This window comes from Atractosteus spatula, chromosome 21, assembly GCF_055471065.1.
Source record: "Atractosteus spatula isolate fAtrSpa1 chromosome 21, fAtrSpa1.hap1, whole genome shotgun sequence".
NCBI classification, from domain to species: domain Eukaryota; kingdom Metazoa; phylum Chordata; class Actinopteri; order Semionotiformes; family Lepisosteidae; genus Atractosteus; species Atractosteus spatula.
Window position 1 is genome coordinate 10,360,067 of NC_142726.1, and position 24,420 is coordinate 10,384,486.

General features: G+C 36.3%; 1 protein-coding gene across 1 annotated transcript in view; it reads left to right on the plus strand.

The window, feature by feature from the left end:
- The window catches only part of cdh8 (cadherin 8), an 84,774-nt gene that overhangs the window by 39,723 nt on the left and 20,631 nt on the right, over positions 1–24,420 (plus strand). Inside the window, exons 3-5 of the mRNA XM_088938922.1 lie at positions 19,787–19,906; positions 22,695–22,862; positions 23,305–23,492. Of these exons, the coding sequence (XP_088795048.1) occupies positions 19,787–19,906; positions 22,695–22,862; positions 23,305–23,492 (476 nt within the window). The remainder of the gene's footprint in view (positions 1–19,786; positions 19,907–22,694; positions 22,863–23,304; positions 23,493–24,420) is intronic.

Below are 24,420 nucleotides of genomic sequence, written 5' to 3' on the forward strand. Positions count from 1 at the left end.
CAGGGAGGATCCTGGAACTCAGTCAGGAGAGGAAGCAAGAAATCAGTACACAGCAAGCTAGACAAGGCACAAGCAAAGCAAGGCAAAAGTGAAGCATAGCTGAGTACAGCAGTGTGAACAGAGACTCTCAGAGGAAAACCAAATCATAGGGCCTTGAGCAGGGGTTCAGTCAGGACTTAAATACCACGGGTGTTAATGGGGTAATCACCCATTAATGGAGTCAGGGAGTACTGACGTACTGTACAGACAGCCCCAATGGCTGTATCAGCCCATATGGAGACGTGAGGGTGCAAGCCAACAATTGCATGGGTATTACAGGTATATCATTAGCTTGTGCTTTGTATTACTGTACATCTAATCTGCTTGAAGTAAATCAAGACTGCCTTTTTGGAGTGACCTTTGTGGTATTTAAATACTGCACAGTTTTTTTGTGTCTGAAGACCAAAGAATGATTTCCAATAATTCTAAAATGTACAGTCTGCAACTACACTCTTCAAGGACAATCACAGTAGTTGTGTATTTCTTGTCATTAATTTTCAATGGTTGTCAGAACACTTGCATTGCTCCTTTGCACATTCCTCCAGTTTTATCTGATTGATACGCCACACACCTAAAGTATTTGATGATGCTATAGAGAGTACGAAGTTATGTTAAATATATAAGGTAATCACCGAGTATGATCACTAGTTATATGTAATAAGCAAATATTAATATATTTCAGCTGGAATAAAAATGAATGCCCTCAGTTTATCACTATTTTATAACTTCAAAAGTGATATTTCATAACACTCTTAAAGAAAAAATAAATTAATTAATTTCCAGAATGCAGAAATAACACACCTATTGAATAATTGTCCAGAAAAGCACTATTTGATTGAATGCAGATCTTTATTTGCAATGGTTACATTTTGCATTTTTAACATCATCACTGTTTGGAAGAACAAAGAAATTGCTGGTACCTTGTGCAAAACAACAAGAACACATTATTTGTATTGGTATATTTATTTTTACTGTCACAAATGTAGGTTTTATGATACACATAAAATAAGTTATTTAAACAGTGCAGCGATTGACAGTGGCTTAATCCGTCCTGTTTATTTTATTCCAGATGCATACTCCTGGAGTTTATTCAGTATACTATAAATTCAGTAGTTTAAAACACTGTGCCAAACAGTGCAAAAGCCTCTTAAGGTCTTTCATGACCATGGGGATTCATGCAAATTTAGGTCATTCAAACTTTCTGTGGCATTCAAGAGGCAACATGAATTGTCTGGCAAGCAGATGAGGCTGTGTTAAGTGTAAAAAAAATGAGTGTGCCCAACTCTCTCTGTCAAATCATCAAATACAATGCTGTTTAATTTAACTGTTCCTGAGGTAGTCAAACCAGTCAAGGATTTGTTGCAGGAACCAGAAATGTTCAGAAACATTAAAAAGGAAAACTTCTACTTTAAGAAGACATTTTATTTATTTAACTTGCACTAAATATTTCGGTTGATCTGAGATGTCATACAATTTTTAATGTCATTTAAATTCCTACAGTAGGTTTTGCTTGGATTATGTTTTGGGGAATCATTAGGAAAAGTTGTAGTTCCTTCAAGACAGGATCGCCATCCTAAACAGGAAAATGTAGATCAAGTGTGACTGAAGGGAACTAATGCAAGCGCTTGAGGATGTCTAACATGTGAGGTGCTGTTTGGACAATGCAGGTGTTTACACTTTATTTTTTAATGATCTTAACTGTAGTTGCAACTGTTATCTTAAAATGATGTGTTCAAAGAGCAAACAAGGACATCCATGGGCTCTAAGGAGTGTCTTACTATTAGGAGCTAGGAGAATTACATCTTTTTAGTCTCGATCAGCAATAACCACAAGGAAACCTGACTGGAGTATTTTCAATCAAATAGAAACTAAATGAAAATGCACTTAAGATTGAGAACAGAAGGAACCTTTTTTACAAAAGAGACTGTTGGATTCTAGAACAGGTTCTCCAGTCATGTTGATGAAGTTGTTGATCAATGTGCTGCTAACAACCAAATAAACTACTGTAGATGGGCTGAATAACCTCCTCTCATACACAAGCTTTATTATAATCTTAAAGTTAATAAGCTAAAGTGCACTAAGATATCTCTCCACTGCCAACATCTGGATTTTAGGTTTGTTTTTGTGAGACTGTCTCATTTAGTAGTGTGTTGTATTACTTATTGCACTGGCTTACAATTCTGGTCTACAGGGTCAGAATCCAGCAGGAATTCAATGTCCCTTTAAATCACTTACAGCTTAAGGCTGTGGAGAAGCAATAAATTGGTCCAGTTAAACCTTAAACAGATCAATTTAGCACTTCTCCCAGGTGGAGATCTGTTTATAATTTAAGTAGACCTAGAAATCTTGCTAAGTTCCAGACTTTGAGTAGCGGAGCTAGCAAACTCTGATCTACAGTATCTCATCTACCAAATGTGGCAACTAGATTTGCGATCACAACATGATGGATACTAGGAAGCTGAGAAACTTTTTCTTGTTTTTTCTGATACTTGGACCTCTGTGGCTATCGAGTTGCAATGCTGATAGCCACAGAAGCATTGTCTACACGCGGGACCAGCTGATCGCGCTAGCGCGTCCGGCTCTACTCACTGGAGAGAAGCCATTGGTGCCGGAGGAGCTGAGGAGGAGAAGCCGAGGCTGTAGGGCTGGTGCGACGCGAAAGGCGAAGAGAAGGAGATTTAAACCCTACCTTCCTTCGATCATCATGGGAAATGTGAGGTCCTTAGTGAACAAGATGGACGAACTGGGAGCATTGGTGAGAAGCCAGAGGGAGTATCGTGAATGCAGTATCATGTGTTTCACCGAGACGTGGCTGCAGGAACTTATTCCGGACTCGAACGTTACCATCGGCGGCTTTCAGATGGTGCGGGCGGACAGAAACACCGAGAGCGGTAAGAGGAAAGGAGGGGGGCTCGCGGTGCTTGTAAACAACAGATGGTGTAATCCTGGACATACTCATGTTAAGGAGCGCGTCTGCAACCCGGACATCGAACTGGTAGCCGTAGGACTGCGTCCGTACTATCTGCCGCGGGAGTTTACATGCGCCATCTTTGTTGTTGTTTACATTCCACCTACGGCAAATGCAGAGGTAGCGTGTGACGTCATAAACACAGTCACAGCCAGGCTACAAACAAAGCACCCAAGCGCTTTTATAGCTATTTCAGGGGACTTTAACCACGTATCTATTTCCACCACTCTGCCTACTTTCCACCAGTTTGTTAAGTGCCCGACCAGAGAAAACAAAACACTGGACTTATTATATGCCAATGCTAAGGATGCATATAGTTCCACAGCCCTTCCCCCCCTTGGCAGATCAGATCACAACCTTGTCTTGCTTACACCACTGTACACGCCTATTGTCCAGCGCCAACCTGTGACCATGAGGACTGTGAGGAGATGGTCTCAGGAGGCTATGGAGGATCTACGTGGTGCTTTGGAGGCCACCGACTGGGATGTGCTGTGCGAACCACATGGGGACGACATAGACAGTATGGTGGACTGTGTCACTGACTATATTAACTTCTGCGTAGATAACACCATCCCCACCAAAGACGTACACTGCTTTTCCAATAACAAACCCTGGATCACCAGCGACCTGAAGGCTCTTCTGAATGACAAGAAGAGAGCCTTTAGGAGGGGAGATAAGGAAGAGGTCAAGCGTGTACAGAGGGAGCTAAAGCAGAAGTTAAGAGAGAGCAAGGACGCATACAGAAAGAAGATAGAGGACAAGCTGCAAAGGAATAGGGTGAGAGATGTATGGAGCAGCATGAGAGAGATCACTGGCTTCAAACAGGCTGGGGGTGCAACAGAAGGGAACCTGGAGATGGCCAACGAGTTGAACCAGTTCTTTAACAGGTTTGATTCTGGGTCCTCTGTGGCGCAACACCCATCCCCCCACTGCCACACGCTCCCTAACCCTTCACAGCTGCGACTGCCCAATACCTCCTCCATCCCCCCACAAACATGGCCGCCTACAGCCACAACCCCCGACGGCTACTCACCCACCCATCCCCCACAGCTGCCACTCTCCAACACCTCCGCCATTAACACCTGCAGCACTGAAAGCAGTATGAGCACCATCCCCCAGGCCAGACTGACCATCACAGCTGACCAGGTGAAGAAGGAGCTGAAGAGGCTGCACGAGGGTAAGGCCACAGGACCAGATAACATCTGCCCCAGAGTTCTGAGGGCCTGTGCTGATCAGCTGAGCGGAGTGCTCCAGCGACTGTTCAACCTGAGCCTGCGCTTGGAAAGAGTCCCGGTGCTCTGGAAGACATCATGCCTGACCAGTTGCACTGACTTCTCACATCATGAAGACACTGGAGAGGCTGGTCTTATCCCACCTGAGACCCCTGGTCAGCTCATCACTGGACACCCTACAGTTTGCCTACCAGCCCAGTGTTGGTGTGGAGGATGCGATCATCTACATGCTGCAAAGGGCCTACTCACACCTGGACAGGGCTGGCAACACTGTAAGGATCATGTTTTTCGACTTCTCCAGTGCCTTCAATACCATCCAGCCCTTACTTCTAAGGAGGAAGCTGGAGGAGATGCAAGTCGATGCCTCCACGACCTCGTGGATCACTGACTACCTGACAGGCAGACCACAGTCTGTGAGACTTCAGAACTGTGTGTCTGAACAGGTAGTGAGTAACACAGGGGCACCTCAAGGGACAGTTCTTTCTCCATTCCTCTTCACCCTCTATACTTCGGACTTTAAGTACAACTCAAAGTCATACCACCTGCAGAAGTTCTCAGATGACTCTGCAATTGTGGGATGTATCAAGGGTGAGCAGGAGGAGGAGTACAGAGGACTGGTCAGCAGCTTTGTGGAGTGGTGTGGGGTGAACCACTTGGAACTGAATGTGACGAAGACAAAGGAACTGGTGGTAGATTTCAGGAGGAAAAAGGTCAAACCTACTCCTGTCTACATCCATGGGAGTGGCGTGGAGATGGTGGACTCGTACAAGTACCTGGGAGTGCACATCGACGATAGACTGGAATGGTCTAAGAACATCGAGGCCATCTATAAGAAGGGACAGAGCCGACTCTACTTCTTGAGGAGGCTCAGGTCCTTCAATGTGTGTAGTAAGATGCTACACATGTTCTATCAGTCGGTGGTAGCGAGTGCCATTTTCTACGCAGTGGTGTGCTGGGGCTCTGGGATTAGAGCAGTAGATTCCAAAAGGCTGAACAAGCTCATCAGGAGAGCAAGCTCTGTCATTGGGTTTGACCTGGACTCCTTGGAGGTAGTGGCTGAGAGGAGAATGAGGTCCAAACTAGAGGCCATCATGGACAACTTCTCCCATCCCCTCTTTGACAGGCTGGCAGGAATGAAGAGCACGTTCAGCAATAGACTGATTCATCCACGGTGCGACAGGGAGCGCTACAGGAGGTCATTCTTGCCGTCTGCCATAAGACTGTACAACGCATCCACCTTGCGTCTTGGCAGAGGCAACATCGACAGTGACCTGTTTCTGGACTAAACGCATCTACACATCTACTGCTACATCTGTTCTCTTTCTTTTTCTTTTTCTTTTTCCCGTTTACAACCACTTTTTGTGCAATATATGCCAGGGACCTGTGCAATACATTTATATTTATATCTATAGTTACATCTATATTTATATTCATATGTGTGATATGAGTGTGATACGATTTTCTGTGTACTGTTCTGTTCTAGTTTGTTCTTGTGCGTCCGGACTGTGAGTAACTCTTGTATTGTATTGTATGTATTGTACTATTATTATATAATTCGTTACACTGTGGCTGTGTTGTGTGTGTTAAGCTGCTGTTGCACTGCAATTTCCCTCACGGGATCAATAAAGTATCTATCTATCTATGTGACCAGAATAAACCATTTTAAACCGTATTCAGCAAGCTTATGGAGACCAAGGATGACATCTCAAGGGGATACATTAAAGCAACTTATCAAACGTAACCCTGAACCCTGAGCACCCAAAAAAAAGTGAACATGGGAGTACATAAAAACTTGCATAGAAGAAACCCCACTCTAAAATCAAACCCTGAATCCTACCACTGTGAAGCTGCAGCACAAATCTCCACCCTGCTGCAATATATTGTACTGAAGAAGAATACAATTGTGTGTTGTGCATGAGTATTAATAGTATGAGAGGGCTCATCATGGGAATTAGCATATAGGTTAAGCACCTTAAAAAAGTAACAAATAAAAAATACAAATGAGACATCAAAATCAATTTATTCTTTTTGCACATGAATCATGCTTTCTTCTTGCATGAGTCATGCTTTCTGTACATCAAGTGTTCCACTTGCATGAAGAAAGCCTATCTGAATGAAGATCTACAGTATACTGTAAGTCTATAAAAAAGCTGATGTCGATAATCTGTTTATGACAGTTTCAGCAGCCCCATCATTTGAGGGGTGGCATTGCATTACTTTGTTCTAAATATAAACTAAAAAAGGCCCTAAATAAAAAGACATATAGCCCTAGCCCTAACAGAAGCAATTGACCAACTCACTCTATCAAACTGCATCTCACTGACAATGTTTTTTTTAATGTTAATTCACTCATTTTCTCATGATTTTTAGCATAATGAATGTTTTACAGTTTCAAATACTTTGAATGGATGTGATAACAAAGAGTGATAAGCAATATGTTTAAAGGATGCATATTTTGTAAGTCAAACGCTGTATTCTTTGCAAAGTGGTTTGCAGACCTTAAATTACACCAAAGTCTTTAGTGGATAAAATGTTGATCTATTTTGTACTTAAGACATGCTTAAGCCTTTCACAATGGTGTGCTTCAGGTCCAACGATTTTTTTTACTGTCTTACTGTACAGTATATAGAGGGTGTAGAATTCTAGGTAACCTTTTCCTTTACTTTTAGAGTGTAACTTGCTTTTTCTTTAATGTTTTTTTTAAAAATATTTTCAGGGAATCTACTGATGGTGGCAGCATTTTCAGTTTTGTAGCAAAGTTTGTAATTATTTTTGAATATTTGTACCTGCATTATTAATGCTCAGAGTTACTTACTATATCCATGTATTCCCCCAAGCCTTTCAAATTTCTGTCCCAAATTAAAAGCAGGGATTAGTTGCTGTGGTTTATGTGTTTATTTTATTAATTTTTTCCTTTACAACCAAGGAAATGTTTAATCCGAGTTCCACAACATCAGAAGAAAATGTTAAAGGAGGAAAACTAAACCACTTAAATATTTATTCCCCCATCCCCAGAAAATATAATATAGAAAAAATGAAGTAATTAATTAACAAAATTAATTGTCCCTGGAGAGGGTTTTAGCGGAAAACTTTTATATAAATATTATGTACTGCAGGCTCTTAACAAATTATTAATGTACAACATGTGCAAAGAGTATGTTGTGCACATAAAAATGTAGATCAGTAGAATGCATTTATCTTCCAGGTATAGACCTACAGTATGCACTTGTACCATTCACCTAGATGAAAGAAGGGAAAATGCCCAATACAGATCTAACAAATCTTTCTTTAATTGCTTCCTCCTGAAGTCTGTAGAAGATTTTATAAACTAAAGATTTTAACTTGGCATATACATTACAGTATAAAGTCTGTAATTTGTGGCATGCATGTAGTATAAATTTACAATATACTGTATTACTTGTACAATGTCCTCCAAACCTATTCAAAATCCTAATGAAACAAGATTAATAAACATCAAATTATAAAAAGATTGTCACATAGATTTATGTTTTTTTTTTTAATCTAAAAGCGTTATACAGTATTAATAATAGTTTTGTAAAGAGTGCAGCCATCTTTGTCAAAAATATACAGAAAACACAATGGTCCCATTAATTCACACCCCTATAGTTAGTATTTGGTGAATTCTCCTCTGGCAGAAATGCTTTGACTTGATGCATGTATCAGCATTCCTCCATGTAGAATTACATTTGGTTTCCATTAGTGAACTGCCGTCTTGAGTTAGAATTACACATTTCCAATTGGAACAAAGTCTGGAGATTTTCAGTTTTTTTAGTTCTCATTCACATGCTTTTTGACAAGTGCGAGTCACCTGTTTTTGTGGTTCACTCTCAGAAGAGGCTTCTTACTTACATCCCGGATGTGAAAGCCAAATTTATATACTGTAGGTGACTTCGAATGGTAGATTTTAAAACTTTGTATGCTTTCTGCTATATTGGTAGCCTTAAAATTACATTATGCCACATTTTTATTATTAACATTAGTGTTGTAATTATAACTCTTCTTATGATAATGTTAAATATGCTTTGCTGTACACACGTCAACTGTTTATCTGTACATTTTTTCTTCTTGACAACTGCATCTTGGTATCTGAGTGTTTCAAGAGTGTTGCACTGTGAGTGAAATATTGAGTGAAACTACTCCATCCCAGCAGTGAAATATAGATTAGCCCTGTGGGTTCAACACAAAAGTTTGTACCAAGGAGTCTCCAGCTGCTGTAAAATACAGCAAAGAGTATCAGACCCGTAGGAGAGCTTTGTGTAATTGGTTGAATTATTTACACCTTTACTGAGGACACCTCTTTGAAATGTTAGGAGTGGGAAGCCACAAATGTAAAGTTCAAAATGTAAAGCAGGTTTACTGCAGGTGATAAGATAGAATCCACTACAGCTTGTGTGTGTGTTCTCAATGATGGATTACTAGTGAGCAAGTGCTAGAAATTTTCTGTGGGCTGAGCCATGGATTTAGTCACAAGTCACGTAGAATACTGTATGTTTGCGTTTACCTTTCTGCTGCTCTTTGAAAATATCTTAACCCTTTTTCCTTAGATCCTTTTTGATTATTTCTATTTCCCCTGATCTTTACATGTTAACAACAGTACAGTATTACATAGCTGTCTCCTCCAAATGTAGTTATAAACTAAACGTATTGTTTTGTAGACACTGGCTTAAAAGCTTTGTGAAAGATTCTGTAAATAGTGCCCAAAGATTAATATTTACAGGCTAAAGTGAAAATCTTCAGATGATGACATTGTATTCTTATTTATGCTCCTCAAGGACAGGCATCCCCCCAAAATTTTATTGCCGCCTTGTTTGTGGACACTTTGCACCACTTTACTGGATTTTGTGGCTTCTATTACAAGCTGCATTTTTGTCAATTCCCTTTACGATTGCTGACCTGACTCTTCAGCCACATTCTCTGTCCTTGTTCCTTCTGGTAAATTCCTCACTTTCACATTTCACAATATTCATTAGTCAAGTTCCAACCTTTTTGTGTATTTTTAATTTTTTGCTCAAAATGTGGAGTTGAATATTAGTTTCTCTCTTTGATTGAATAGTTACATCCATTTATAGTTTTATAATATGTACAGCCTCATACTGTTTTTAGTCTTTTATCAAAATCATATTGAATGCAAATAATTTAAGATGAAACATCAATCAAGATTTTATTTTATTATTGTTTTCAAAGTCTTAATGACTTGATATAATCTCCAGACTAATTCCTTTTACTTTAAGCTAACTATTCTAAGATAGTTTAGGTGGAATACACACATAAATCATTTTGTCATATCTGCTCTTTAATGTCTTTGGTTAGCAGCAAAAAAAAGCACTGTGAAAGAACAGAAAAAGAAAAGTAATTTCATCATTCTTCATTTCAGCTAGGTGATTGATAAAACATTTACTATATATACAGTATTTGGATATCCAGGTATTTATATTTATGTGTATCTGTTGCTTATCTCAAAAACAGATGCTAGGAATATTGTTTGTGAAATCTATGCACACATACACATATTCTTTTTTAAAGATCAGTTATCCAGTGTAAAGTACAGAAGTACAGGATCCCCTGAGATGTGTACTGGAACTGGAACTGAATGTAACTGGAACTTTTTTCAACATTTATGATAGCTCAATGTATCCATAGACGTATGTTAATAATGCTCTATTCATAAAGAAAGGTATTACTGTATAACACTGATTTTAATAAAGTACTAGTGATTCAAAAGTGGTCGGTGTAATTCTCAAAGTTCTGCAAACAAAATGGCTTTGTGATGGAACTAATTAAAATAAATCAGTGCCATTATGCTTTACATGGCAGCATCTCTTGCACTCGTCTGCAATGAATAAAAGATAGTTTTAATTGTTTTGCTCAATGTTTCTTGTAAATGGGTTGTCAGTGCTGCGTTCAGCTGCCTCTTTGTTATGTAAGGCTTGTTGCTTGTCAGCCTCAATGTTCATTCAAGCTAGGGTTTCCTCTGTCTTATCAAAGACCATTAATTGCACCACAGAAGTGACACTGCAGGCATTTTTTGATGCTTTCTTACACATCATAAGCCTGAAGTCCCTTCTCAGCCATGGACTCATGGGAGCAATTTACATGATACTGACAAACTTCTAATGTTAATTTTCTTCTTAACCAGAGTTTCATTTTTCATCTTGCGTTTTTATGTAGCAAAACACCTGCTAGGCTTTTCCTTTAGTGGGTTTCTTGACCATCATGCTGACCCTTCTGATTTATTTCTCCAGGGATATATTTAACCTGTTTTCTGCAGGCTCTGACTTGAGAGCAGCTTGGCTAAAGGCTTGTGCGTTAACCTCTCTACACTGCAGGCAAGACTCATATCTGAACAAGGCCTTTTTACACATTTTTATGCATATTATTTGTGCTTTCTTACAAAACACCACTTTTTAAAACACAACTATTCCTTGTCTGTTTTGAAATTTTAAAAACCTTTGCTAAATATAACACTCTGCATGTGAAAAGTATGTGGAATCGCATTTAAAACCAAGGACAGGAATCACTTCTTCTAACACAAAGGGTTACCGGAGTATGGAACAAACTATCACACCATGGTGATAACACACCACGATACCCTGGTGTGTTACAAGAATGGATGAGATTCTTGGATCAATTAACTGCAATCTACTAGACAAGCAGTATAGAGGGAGTGGTATTGTCTGTAACCTTTGTTATACTCTTATTTTCTCATTATGACACATTGCAATGTTCATTTTGTGTTCCACCCAAATATCAGGGTAGTGTCTGTATTTTTTAAGAAAACCTTAATTAGTATTTTTATTAATATATTGTATCTTATGTGATGTTTTTTTAGGTTAAATCAAAATTAAACATTCTTTCAAAAAATAATACTTAATTTTAGAAAATATACTGTATTGTATATCAGGATTTTGCATCAATCACAAAACGATCTACTAGCATACTAAGCTGTGTTCCTTATAAATTAAGGTTGTTTGTGAGTATGTCTAATTCTATATATCTAGTTTACTACTTATTATTTCACACAAGTAATGTATACAGTTCTGCTCCCATGGAATTCTCTGGTAATTATTGAGGGAAAAACGCAATCACCATTTAAATATATTTACAAAATATTTGAGCAGTACTACATACATTTACGGTGCCAGCAGCCACATCAAACTGCAGCTCTCAACTGGCTACCCACTGAAGCTAAGCAGGGTTGAGCCTAGTCAGTACCTAAATTGGTGACCTCCTGTGAAGCTATGGTTGCTGCTGGAAGTGGTGTTAGTGGGACCACCGGGGGGCGCTCACCCTGCGGTCTGTGTGGATCCTAATGCCCTAGTAAAGTGGCGGGGACACTGTACTGTAGTGGGCGCCGTCTTTTGGATGAGACGTTAAACTGAGGTCCTGACTCTCAGTGGCCATTAAAGATCCCCAGGCATTTCTCCATATGAATTTGGGGTTATCCTGGTGTCCGAGCCAAATTTCCCTCCACAGCCTTTACCGTGGCCTCCAGATTGTCCCCATGTATGATTGGCTTGCACTTGCCCTGTGATGGCCTGCCTTGCGCTCGCTGCTTGCCGTGTAGGCTCCGGCGTCCTGCGACACTATATGGTATAAATCAGTTTGGCAAATGACATGACATAAATTTACATGCGATTCGTGTTGTAGCTTAATTATATTTACATTTGAGAGGCAGTTGTTCAGCTGTTTGACAGTTTCAAATGAGACACTCATCTGATCCTTTTCAAACAGGTTTAGTATAATATGTTTTTCAAAACTGTTATGGCAACATCTGAACAAGTTTACATCATGTGGTATTTTGACTCCTTTAGTTTAATATTATGCTCATTATCATATTTAATATCAGTATACTAGATGCATTTATACAAGTTCTCTCTTTAAAAATGGTAGTCCTCAGATACTGTATGGCCACCCCCTATTTTGCTCCTTTACAAAAGAATTCCCTTAATTCAATGATTTTTTGGCAAACTTCATCCCACTATGAGTAATATGTTAGCAATTTAAGGTATACATTTTTAAACCAGTAATTCTCCATCTGAATCAACATTTAAAAAAAATTCTAGTTGTAAACAAGTTTGGGAAATGCATTTCAATCTGCCCCTTCTTATGTTGAATGTGATTGACCCAGATTTGAGAAAGGTGCATACTGCTGTTCTTTACTGAAGCACCCACACTGTGCAAATTTATTAATGTATAACATGTCCACCTGGCTATAGTGAGAAAACAAAAGAGATTGAGAGAGGTAACAAAATGCTGAAGCTTGGTGAAAGATTGTTTTGTTTCATTTTATTTTGTAACTGAATAGGAATACCTAGATATGATGTTGTACCTCTTACTTTCACAAGCCACTAGTATATAGAAACATCTTAATCACATTGTGAGTGCAGTTTGATGTACAGTGCCTGAAGCCCAAATTGTATAATAGGTGCTCTGAATGTTGTCTTCTCATGCTTCACTGCTTATATGAATATACATGCGACCTGCAGACTGACAGGCAAAACCTCACTGTCTTCGAAGAAATAGTGGTTCTGTTTGCCTGGTGGTCATTACATAGAATGTTCAGCTCTAGACAAGCATGGTAAAATTAATAAAACCCATTATATTAAAACAGTTAAAAATTGAGCTAATATTTTTCAGCTTGTTAAAAAATTACAAACATTTAATTAAATGGTAATGCACATTTTCTATCTCAGCACCAGTCCCCAGTCTTTACTCTTTTCTTCATTAAATTAACACTTTTATCACACGTTTTATTTTTTTTCATGTTATTGGATTATTCTCTTTTTTATTTCATGTAGACTGAAACATTTTTGTTTATTAATTAGTTTTTTTGGCCTTCCTTTATTTTACGTTTGTTTCCCAGTGTTTTCATCATGAAACATAATATAACATATTATTAAGTGCTTGTGCTAATGGTTATTAAATTAGTCAACACCATTTTCCCCTTTAAACTTTCACTTTTTAGTTCTTTTCACTTGAATTAATTCAGTCACTGCAAATATCTTTGGAAACTATCACTTAAATGACATGTCAACAAAACTACTATACATCACTTTGTAAAACTCTGTATCATCTAATTTTACAGGAAGAAGATGAGTAGTGTAGCTCTACTGGCAGAGATTTATTTTTCCTTATTTGTTTTAAAACCTGTTTAGTCCCTTTAAAGTTTATAGCTGGTTTTGGTTCTGTCATTTTACCTGTGCTACAGGCATCAAATAAACTAAGAAACACAATAATCTACAATTGAGTTCTGCCCATCAGGGGTAAAAATCAGGATTCTCTGAAGCATAAAGAGTCAGAGAGTCTCAGTACAATTTTGAGGACAGACAAGATAATCTATACTGATTTTAAACGTCACACAGAAGAAGATTTCTAATCCCTCATTTATTACCTGAGGAACTGCTGAAAATTCTGCTGCTGTACAAGATGAATAAGTGTGAACCATTTCATGGTCCACTGCTTTAGTTTTTTTTTTTATCCCACAAATTCGTAAGCGTCATTGTTACATTACCTGTTCCTTGCATGCCTTTGAAGCAATCAGAAGCATGGAAGACAAATCATCTCACACAATTATCAAAACCATGAGATCATTTTCATGTTTACAGATAGATGTTTTAGCACTTTGAGAATAGTATTTTTTTTCTTTTCATTAAGCTTTTCTATATAACAAAGAAAACTATAAAAATGTATTAGGGCAATGACACCAAGAAAGCTGACTGTAAATGAATGGCTAAATGGGTAAAGCCCAAAATATTCAGTGCCGATTATCAAACATAAAACAATCTCAAGCTGCGTGTGTGGATTTTACAATATTAAAAGTAGTAGGATAAATTCTGTAGCTATACATAGTACTGTACATACAATTAATGTACTGTGGTGAAGCAGAATATATTTTTGCTGGCCTGTGTTTTTCATTGCATAGATTAATTTTCCTCTGCTCTTGGTGTTTTTTTTAATTTTTCACACTGTAGTCATTTCATTCTTGCAAGTTTAAATCTCTTAATGTGACATGCAAAAATGAGGTGCCCCACTGTGTTGACTTGTAACAGAATTTGCAAAACTACAGTCATCAATACCAACATTAAAAGAAAAGTGAAATAATATAACTTGTGATTGTCTTAGGTCTTGATATTATAAAACTTGACATGACAAGATTTTCAGTGATATAAATTTCCCAAATCTTAATCTTAACTTTCCATTTTGTCAAAGTACTTAGAAAGTACATGGTGTTAAGTATTAAATGTCATAGGTTTCTGCTTTATCATACCTAATTCAAATGCGACAGTCTTTCAGTCCTGCTGTGGAAAAATGCTTAAAATATTTTGTGGTGTATTAAGCAATAGTGAATGAATAAATGTAAATGTTTGTACCGTACATTTATTATATCTTTATAAACAGTCCTTCTAACAAGAAGGAAACAACACAAAACCCTAGGTTATCTAAAACAATAAAACACAAGAAAACCAATAAACATGCCTATTTATGTACAGATAATATGAATTCCTTAAATTAGAAAGTGTATGCAAAAATGTTAGAAGTACAGTATATTAGGAATTTTTTTTATATTAATGATATTTATTAACTAGATGAAATATTATCTTAATCTAGTTAATAGTTCTTAATCTAGTATCTAGTTCAGTGAATCCAAAAATTGCCTACTTACTATAATATTTATACAAACATTTTTGATGTTATAAAAGATTTCTCAATCAATATTTCAAACATTCATTTGATATTTAATATCGATTGAAAACCTCTGCTTATGTGGCTTAATCTGCTAATAGGTCAGTATGTGGAACCTTAAAGCTTCTGTACATCCAGAAAATGAAACCTATTGGCAATATTTTTAAGTTTCATTAAACATTTATACACACAGGAGGAACGTTTTATTCTCTGATGTTGTTGAATATAAATACTGTAGTAAGCCTTTTTTTCATCTTCTGTGTATACAGTATACACAGTATACAGTATGTGTGTACAAATACAGTAGGTTGATGTAGTACCTGTTTAGAAGAATATAAAACTAGAATTCTTTCATTGCAGTTAGAGGCACTCTGATAAATCCCATGATTGCAAGCTTCAGTCATATTTGACAGACATTGTAAAGGTTTGTTAACTGTGGATTGACTGACAGATACATTACAGTGCACTTCAGCAGGGCTGGTAACCTTGTCATTAAGACAGAGAGTATCAGCAACTGTGGGTTTTAGTTAAGCCTTTGTGCCTCACAATTGGTCCTCAGAAAGCCAGTAATACAGCCCACAGTACATGGCAAGTGTATTTTTCTAGTGTAATAAACAAGTGTAAAACCTGATAGCTCTTTTTAAATCATAAAGTGAGAGGTGAAGGCCATGCTGAAATATAGTTCCAGCACCCCTATACATTTTTATGTTTCTTTTGAATAGAGTTCGTTTTGAAGAAAATCCAAGTTTGTACTGTATCTAATGTTATATATAAAAGTAACATTAATAAACAAGTAATAGGTTTATTCCATGCTGAAAAAAAGAAGAAAGAAAACACAACGTTTCGCCCGTGGAGCCTTCTTCAGGTGTGAGCTCCACGGACGAAATGTTGTGTTTTCTTTCTTCTTTTTTTTCAGCATGGAATAAACCTATTACTTGTTCCTTTGCAGCCCACGCATGCTGACGCAGCTACCTACCTGAACTACTACAGCTTACATTAATAAAGCCTAGTAATGATGAAGATTGTGTTACATTTCAGTATACTATATATTCTTGAACAAAAAGCAGCAAAAGCACTTAAAGGTCTATCAATCTGAAATAATTGGTTTATGATACTAAACCATGAACTCTTAAGCCATTTTTATTTACTGACATTACTGCTGTCATGTCAGACCCTGCTCACATGGATATTGAGCAGAATTGCATATACTGTAGGTTTTCTGTAGTGTGAGACAGGCAGGGTTTTAACATAATCTAAGATAAATGATTGTTAAAATATTAGTAACAAAACACTCACATGCACACACATGTCGTAAACGGTTGGCTGATTTTGGTAACACTGAAAGCATGCTTCATTTTTTCTTATACTGTATTCTAAGTGATGCCAAGTAGCAATCGGAAATAATTAAAACCATACAAAACAAAATGAAAAACAAGTGGCTATGAATTCTTTCAAATATGGAAGTGCAAGCAGTCATGTTCTCCACCCTTGAAATGATGTTATTAAATATGGTTGTATATATGTATAAGAATTAGCAATATAAAAAACACAGCACCTTTTAACCTTACCTGGTGGCTTCTCTAACAACTGAAACGTAATGAAGACTCTACAAGCAATATGTATTAAGAGCCAATCTATTTTCTTCTCCACAGTGGTGGAGGAGACCTGCTGCTTCCATGCTGACACAGCACCTTACTTTGACAAAGGTTTCATACATTAAAAATAAGAAAATAAAAACACAAAAGAGAACCCAGTGCAGGAGATGTGAAATATTTTCAGCCCAACAGGCTGAAGATTAAAATAGCTGTCATGCCAAGTCACTCAATAATAATTACAAGCAACAGGCTGTGCATCACATGCAGTGTTACCACCAGGCCATCAACAGGGAAACACTTGCCTTCCTGTGTCATCATTGGTGTTCCTTGTTTTAACATCATTCCTCAATCAACATTTGAAGATACCTGCAGCTGGCCTCAAAGTTGTGCATAACTATTCTTAGCATTAGCTGTCAAACACCAAAGCCTGTCATTTAAAAATAATTACCGTACCATCTGCAGTCTGATTAAGTGCTTTTTATTTTAAGAAACAACAATGCTTTTTGCATTTATATTTGATATTGAAAAACGTTTATTGCAAAATGTCTTTGTTGGAAGCCAGTCAGCTCATAAACTTATTAATATTCCTCCTTCTGTGAATGTAATAATACAGAAACGTAACTTGAATACATATTAAATAAAAGAAGTGGATAAATACATTAAATTTGTTTTAACAGGAAAAAAACTGTCAGTAGAGAGTTGTACACAAATGTATGCAATATCTTTAAGATAAATTACAATGCAACTTTCTTTTACATTATAAATGAAATACAGTACTCATACATGTATTACACCAAAATAGTAGGCCAGATTTCTGGAGCAGTGTTACAGTAATGAGTCCCCTTTGATACAGCATCTTCATTGTCTTTTTATTCCTTTTTTTAAAATTTAGTTCTCATCTGGTCGTATTTTGAGACATTCATTGTCTTTGTGCAGTGTAATTATAAGAAACAAGTAGACCGTGGGTGATTCTTTATTCAAAATTTAAATCCTGTAACTGTTTTTTTGTTGTTTATTATTTTTGAGTCAAGTTTTACTTTGTAGTGACCACTATTGTAAATGATTTAGTGTAGAAAAAGTAGGGTGAGAGAAAAGGTCACTAGGTTCATGTCAGCATTGGTTATACTGTATTACTGTGGCTAGAGTCAGCTGCGGTACCCACTCAAACATTAAGAACTTATACTATAGAACTGGATTTTGGTGTGAAAGGATTGACAAAAGTAAAAATCTCTGACCACTTTGTAGACGGTTTTGGGGTTATTATTAATATTTACATATTAAAATAATACATTATTACAAAAGTGTAATGTCTTACTAATTTCTATATTCAATATATGAATTTATTTAATTGAGAAGCTTTTTTTTTGCTTTTGCAACACTGGAAATACAGCAACACGTTATGTAACATTAGTAATCAGAACTAGATTGCATGAATTCTGATTGGAAAGACAGAAATGTCTCAGTGGGTAAGCAATCATGTAAAAAAACATTTAAAAAAATGCAAAATGTGAGCTGACCATTCACATCATCATCCATTCAGCAATAGTAAGGCTTCAGCCTTGAGGTACAACATGCACTTGACACAGGTTAAATTAAATTCTAATTTGGAAGCCAAATACAAAATTTACAGATAGTAATTAATAAGGGACTCTTGGCATGAAAGATGATAATGTATAACTCTTACATGCTTTCCTTTCTTAAAAAAAAAAATTAATGTCTTGACAAATGTGGAATTTAATGTTATTCTTTGATACATATTTTGTAGTTAGGGAATTCTTTACTGAAACTGACTTAATCACTTTCACGCTGTTTATTGCTAAAATGCAATAGCTCAGGTACATGGGTTAACTGTATGCTTTTAACTATTCAATTTTAATAGAAGTTACATATACTCCTGTAGGTTTTGTTTGATGGTAAATCCCTACATTTTTTCTGCTTCCACTTCTGAGCATAACATTTGCTACAGTGTGCTTTACGGGTAATTGGTCAAGGCATATCTTAACCCCCAAGAATATGGGTCACATTTTTTTTCTTCAAGCAGTAGTTCACCATCTAAAACCGAAAATAAAAGTTATACTCATAAAGCATAAGCTTTCCTGTTTTTCAAGAAATTTCATGTGTATATACAGTCACAGTAGTTGAGAAGAAACCATACAGTATGTACAGTATAAAATATTTGGGTATTATTAAAAATATGATAAAGGTTTTGCATACAAAATAATCATGTATCATATGTACTGTATGCATTTATATTTGTAAACATTTCATAAAATGGTTATTTTGCTAAATGTCTTCATCACAGCACTATTCTTGACAGGGTGCATTTGCTCTGTTTGTGAAACATTTTCCTATTTGCACTTGGTTAATATAAACTTTATCAACTTAGTACCTGGTGCAGAACAGCTGAAATATGGGCTAAGACTATTCTGAGAAGAGTTCTGCTTTTAAAACCTATTTTGTATTCTAAGCCAGTGCAATCAGTGAAGAAAGGCTGAGTACATAAGCTATGTTGTAGTAGCCCAAAAAGAATCTTAGGATCTAAGCAGGTGAACTACAGAAGGGCATTTTAAGTTTTCACCAGGTGCACCACTGCTTTCACTAGCAGCCAAAAGCTAATGAAGGGGCATGGTTCACAGTGCCAGTTGAAATTCCCATGTCAATGGGTTTGGAACAGCAAACCCTTAGTAGAAACAGCATAGCTAATGTACCTCATCATTAGAGGAAGAACATATTTTTACAATGTACAGTACATTCTGGGCCGTTTACAGAGTGTCATCAGAAGGTACTTTCAAGCTGATTTATAAATCAAGGTATGTGAACTCAAATATCAAAGCATAATTACAGTATTGTATGTTGGACATATGCCTGTTATACATTGGGTATCAGGGCAAATAATGTGTACATGAAACTTTAGATATAATACATAATACTTTGTAAAATTTCTTTATAGCAAGGATTCTTTAACAGCAATGTTTTGCAGAAACAAAAGTACACCATAATAGCTTAAATGTTTAATAAAGTAAAATTTGAAAAGTAACAAGTTAAATGTGCTAAGAAACATCATGATTTTGAGATCATTAAGATTTTTTACTTTTAAAGTACAGTCCAATAGTTAAGATATGACTCTGTTTCAGATATAACATATACAATACTTTCTGTTTCTGTCTTTACAGTTCAAAGCTTTTAGTTAATATCTTAGTCCTGTGGGATGCATTTGATGTTATTTTTTTCCTCTCTTTTATCTTCAGGCACTTCGGTCACTAAAGTAACAGCCACAGATGCAGATGACCCAGTCTATGGAAACAGTGCCAGGCTAGTTTACAGTATTGTGGAAGGACAGCCTTACTTCTCCATTGATGCAAACACTGGTGAGTCAGTGCACCTGGTTATAAATCCAATGCATTTTATGGAATGCAATTTTGAAGTACTCACAAGGGACTCTAGGAATTCAGATTCTATGTTAAATGTCATTTTTCATTAAGAATGTAATTTATTACATGCCTTTTATTAGTATTTTAACTTCTTCATTTCAAGGTTGGCTTACACATTTTTAACTCACAATCAAAATACAAATAAAATGTGTGTATACCAACAAAGTCCAAACATTCCTCATTTTACTTGTTTACTGTACGTAGGCATGCCTGCTTATCTGGTTTCCATTCATTTCCTCATTCATTCATACAGTAGCTTCTCAAAAGTATTCTTAAGTTCATAGATAAGGTATTTTAATTTACTGAATTTAAGTTAAGGGTTACAGTAAGGCCAAAGTTTATAAACATAAGGAAGTACACTAATGACGTGGAGAAGCCATTATTTAAACAGATATATTTTTAAATAATACTGTATGTATTATCTATCTGGATTCTAAAAAAACAGGTTTGGAGTATTTGGCTTTTATATCAGGATCTGGAATAGACCCACTATCACAGCAGTTTTAAAATTCTGCAATAGTATACAGTGTATATGTTTGAATGCATCATTTAACGTTCTGTAAATCTGTAAATTATATTGTTTAAACAGACAGGATATTCTCATGCATCAGGTGTAAATGAATCCAAACTTAAGCCAATCTTCATTTTTTTTATTCTAGATTGATGATTGCTATTTTTGTATAAGTAAAATTCTATTTATGAGAAACTAAATATTAGCATTCCATTAGAATTTCCATTTCTAAAAAAAGAGATTGAACATTGCTTACATTTTTTATGTGTAACATGATTACATACTGTACTGTATATCAGACACTTTACTGTTTGTTTTATTTTTGACCCCTTCTTTTTAATTAAGCAGTGCCAACTTTTGAAAAACAAGCAATCATTTGCAAAATCGTGTGCACACATCTGAGCATAATTATTGAATTTATGCAGATGGATCAGTCAAGTGAGCCAGATGTTTTAATGAGTGTTAATGAAAAAATAAAGGTGGAGGAAACAGCCATTAGATGCAGAATGACATCTACAATGCAATGCAGCAAATTAATCGTATTTGATAATAAACATCATGCTCTAATTCATCAGTTGATGGATGGAGGAATTCTTCCACACGTTTATGAAAATTTTGATTATTATTTTAATTCAGTGCTAATACATAGCTATCCTTTAGGATAAGACCATGCTAATGGAAATCTCCTGAAAAGGGGAAGACACCTCTGTGCATATTAAAAAGCCTTGAAGCCTCTTGGTCTTCAATCTGGTGGATTAGATTTCCCTTGGCATTGTAACGCACGACTTACTACTTCAATAATTCGGTCCAAATCCTCATTTTGCTTTCATAGCAATGAAACTGAATTTGCAAAGAAGTGCTACGGATGGTTCATAGTAGTAATGTTTTTACTCTGTGGGTAGGACAAGAATATATCTCTTATCTCTTGCATTGCTTTTTCTTTAGCTGCTTCTAGCACCATTTACTTCACCAATGTGTTAGCACATAGAGAAGATATCCTAAGGGTTCCATGAGAAGAACACATGTATAGTCATGTACTGTGGATGCTTTGTGTGCATTGGGTTGTCTCATTTAGATTCTGGTGAACCAAAGACAATATGAGTTTTATCATAATGACCTTTCAAATTAATCAAAAAAAAGGGGAATGATATGAAGCCGATGAGAGCAAAAGCACGTTTTCAATACAGGTAAGACCTCTAGGTTCTTTTTAAAGCAGAAGCACATTTTCAATACAGGTAAGACCTCTAGGTGCATTTTAAAGCAGAAGCAATATGAATAAAATTAAGGATCTTTTTATTTCATCTACTGTACTTTGCTCACCTGTTTTCTTCTGTCTTTAGTTCACCCTTATACTGTATGTGGCTTCATTTTACATAAATAATGTATCCAAGTGTAAAGAAAGTGAAATATGCATTACATGTAATCTACTCCATACCAAATGTGCCTTGATATAGCAGTTTTTATATTTATTCAATGAATCTGCAATGTTCTTTATTCACAGAGGATTATCCACATCTGGTAGTGTGCTTTATGTTCTTTTCTGTGGTACTGTAGTCAATAAGCTCCAGTGTGCATACAATACATAAGATTATGCCTAACAAAATCATTCTCATCCAATGAGAATCTAAATGCAAATTACTTTATTCACCGATAACAACAATCCAGGAAACAAACAGGCTGATGTTGTTTCAGCAAAGGGCTACATAGGATACATACTCACAGCACATAAGTGCTCTAAATTCAGCATTTGACAAGGGTGATCATTTTAGAATACTTAATGACTAGTCTGTTTTAAAGCTGTCATTTGCCAGGATTTGAAAAGTAAGTCTAATCTACACAATTATCTAAATAGAGTCTCATACAAAACCGATTGCAACAGGACCTACAGAATTTCACATTTGACTTGAGAGGTAAGTGTAGCAAAAATTATTAATTTTTTTTTATTTGACCCTTTTATTATGATTTAGCTTAAAAGCAGTACTCAACTTTACAGTCATTCTTTATCATTATGCACTGTTTTCATTGGTATTTCACACATCATAGACAACCATTTGAAATTATGTCATGTTTTTTTGGTGAGCAATACATAATATTAGAATTGAAGATTAATTACATTTATTTTTTATATTTTTTTAAAGCTGCATGTTTAATTTTTTTTTAAGTCACTTCAAATGTTTAAGAGTTTTCTTCTTTTGTCTATTTTTTCCATCATAGGTGTTATCAGAACTGCCCTGTCCGATATGGATCGTGAAGCCAGGGAGCAGTACCATGTTGTAATTCAGGCAAAAGACATGGGTGGTCACATGGGAGGGCTGTCAGGAACTACGACGGTCACGATTACTCTATCAGATGTCAATGACAACCCACCTAAATTTTCACAAAGTATGTGCGAGCCCATCTTGCTCGATTCCTTACTCACAGTAATACATGTCAATCACTACAGAGCTGCACAGTTTTATGTTTGGTTCATGGCTGTGCTTGAATTAAATTTTGTAACTTTCTAGGAGATATTTGGACACATTTAAACAGGTTATTTTTCCCAGTATTACTTTAGTCAACTAGTTATGCTACACTAGATTTCTCTAGTATCTGTCATAAAAATTATTCACCACACAAGAACATTGCAGGATTTTTAGTGCCTGTAGAAAAAGAGTGTTTAGTTCTATCTACTCTGTACTGTATACCAAATGATGTAGAATCAAGTCGTGATTCTTGCTCTGTGTTACTTAAGTTGTTTTTCTTTTCTTTTTGATAATGATAATGGGATTGTAAGACTTCTTTTGAATAGTGCTGTTTGATTGATTTATTCTTTTTTTTCTTTAAGGTTTGTATCACTTCTCAATACCAGAGAACCTTGCTGTTGGTAATGCTGGGGGGCGAGTGAAGGCAAATGACCGAGATATAGGAGAAAATGCTAAGTCTTCATACAGTATTATTGAAGGAGATGGAATAGATGTTTTTGAGATAACCACAGATCCTCAAACACAGGACGGAATTCTTCGTTTGAAAAAGGTTTGTCATGTTCAAGAACTTTTGTTTGGGGATTTTGTTTGGGGTTCTTTATGTAGAACAATATGGTGGGCATTATCAAACTTACACATAATAGGTTTATTCCATGCTGAAAACAGAAGAAAGAAAACACAATGTTTTCGTCCGTGGAGCCTTCTTCAGGTGTGAGAAAGACAGGGCAGTAAGAAAAGGTAATATAGCAGGAGAACAAAAGCTTGGAGAGAGGAGGGGCAGGGGGTGGGAGCAGGGGACAGACAGAGTGGTTAATCAGGTAGTGTGAAGTCAGGATAGGTGAAGAGAGGTGTGAAATGAAACCTACAATGAATAGAGAGAACTTAGAAGAAAATGATCAAACCTATTTTAATTTTCTGTTACAGAGAAATGTTGAGGTAAAGTTTAAGCTTTCATTTCCTTCCGTACCAGTCCATTTGAGAGTTTAGTGGCTTGGTATAGAAGAATTCACAGTGAGAATTTACAATACTTTAAAACAAAGGGCTACACAGGATACATAGGATTGTGTTGTAAAGATGCTATCTTTTAATGAAGGCGTCACAAGCTACATTCAAGTAAACTTGTTTTTATAGTGCTGAAGAGGGTTTATGTGGACACATCCTCTTCTACACACACCATTTCAGTTACTTCATGAAAAAGGGCTGCAGAAACCAAAGGACCAGTTTAAACTGAAAAAACAAAATATTTATGCAAATTTTCAGCCCTTACTTATAGTCTGTAAATCTGACAAAACACAGTAAACCTTTGCCTACCTCAAGGACATCCTTTGGTAAGGGGATTGAGGGCTTTAGCTCAGAATCTTACAGCTTTATCCCAATTCTTTGTCATCCAGCATCTCATCTGTTTAGTCAGCTGCCTGTTCCAGCTGTATAGTTGGAAGGAATTCTACTTGGAAATGAAACTCCTGGCTTGACAACTC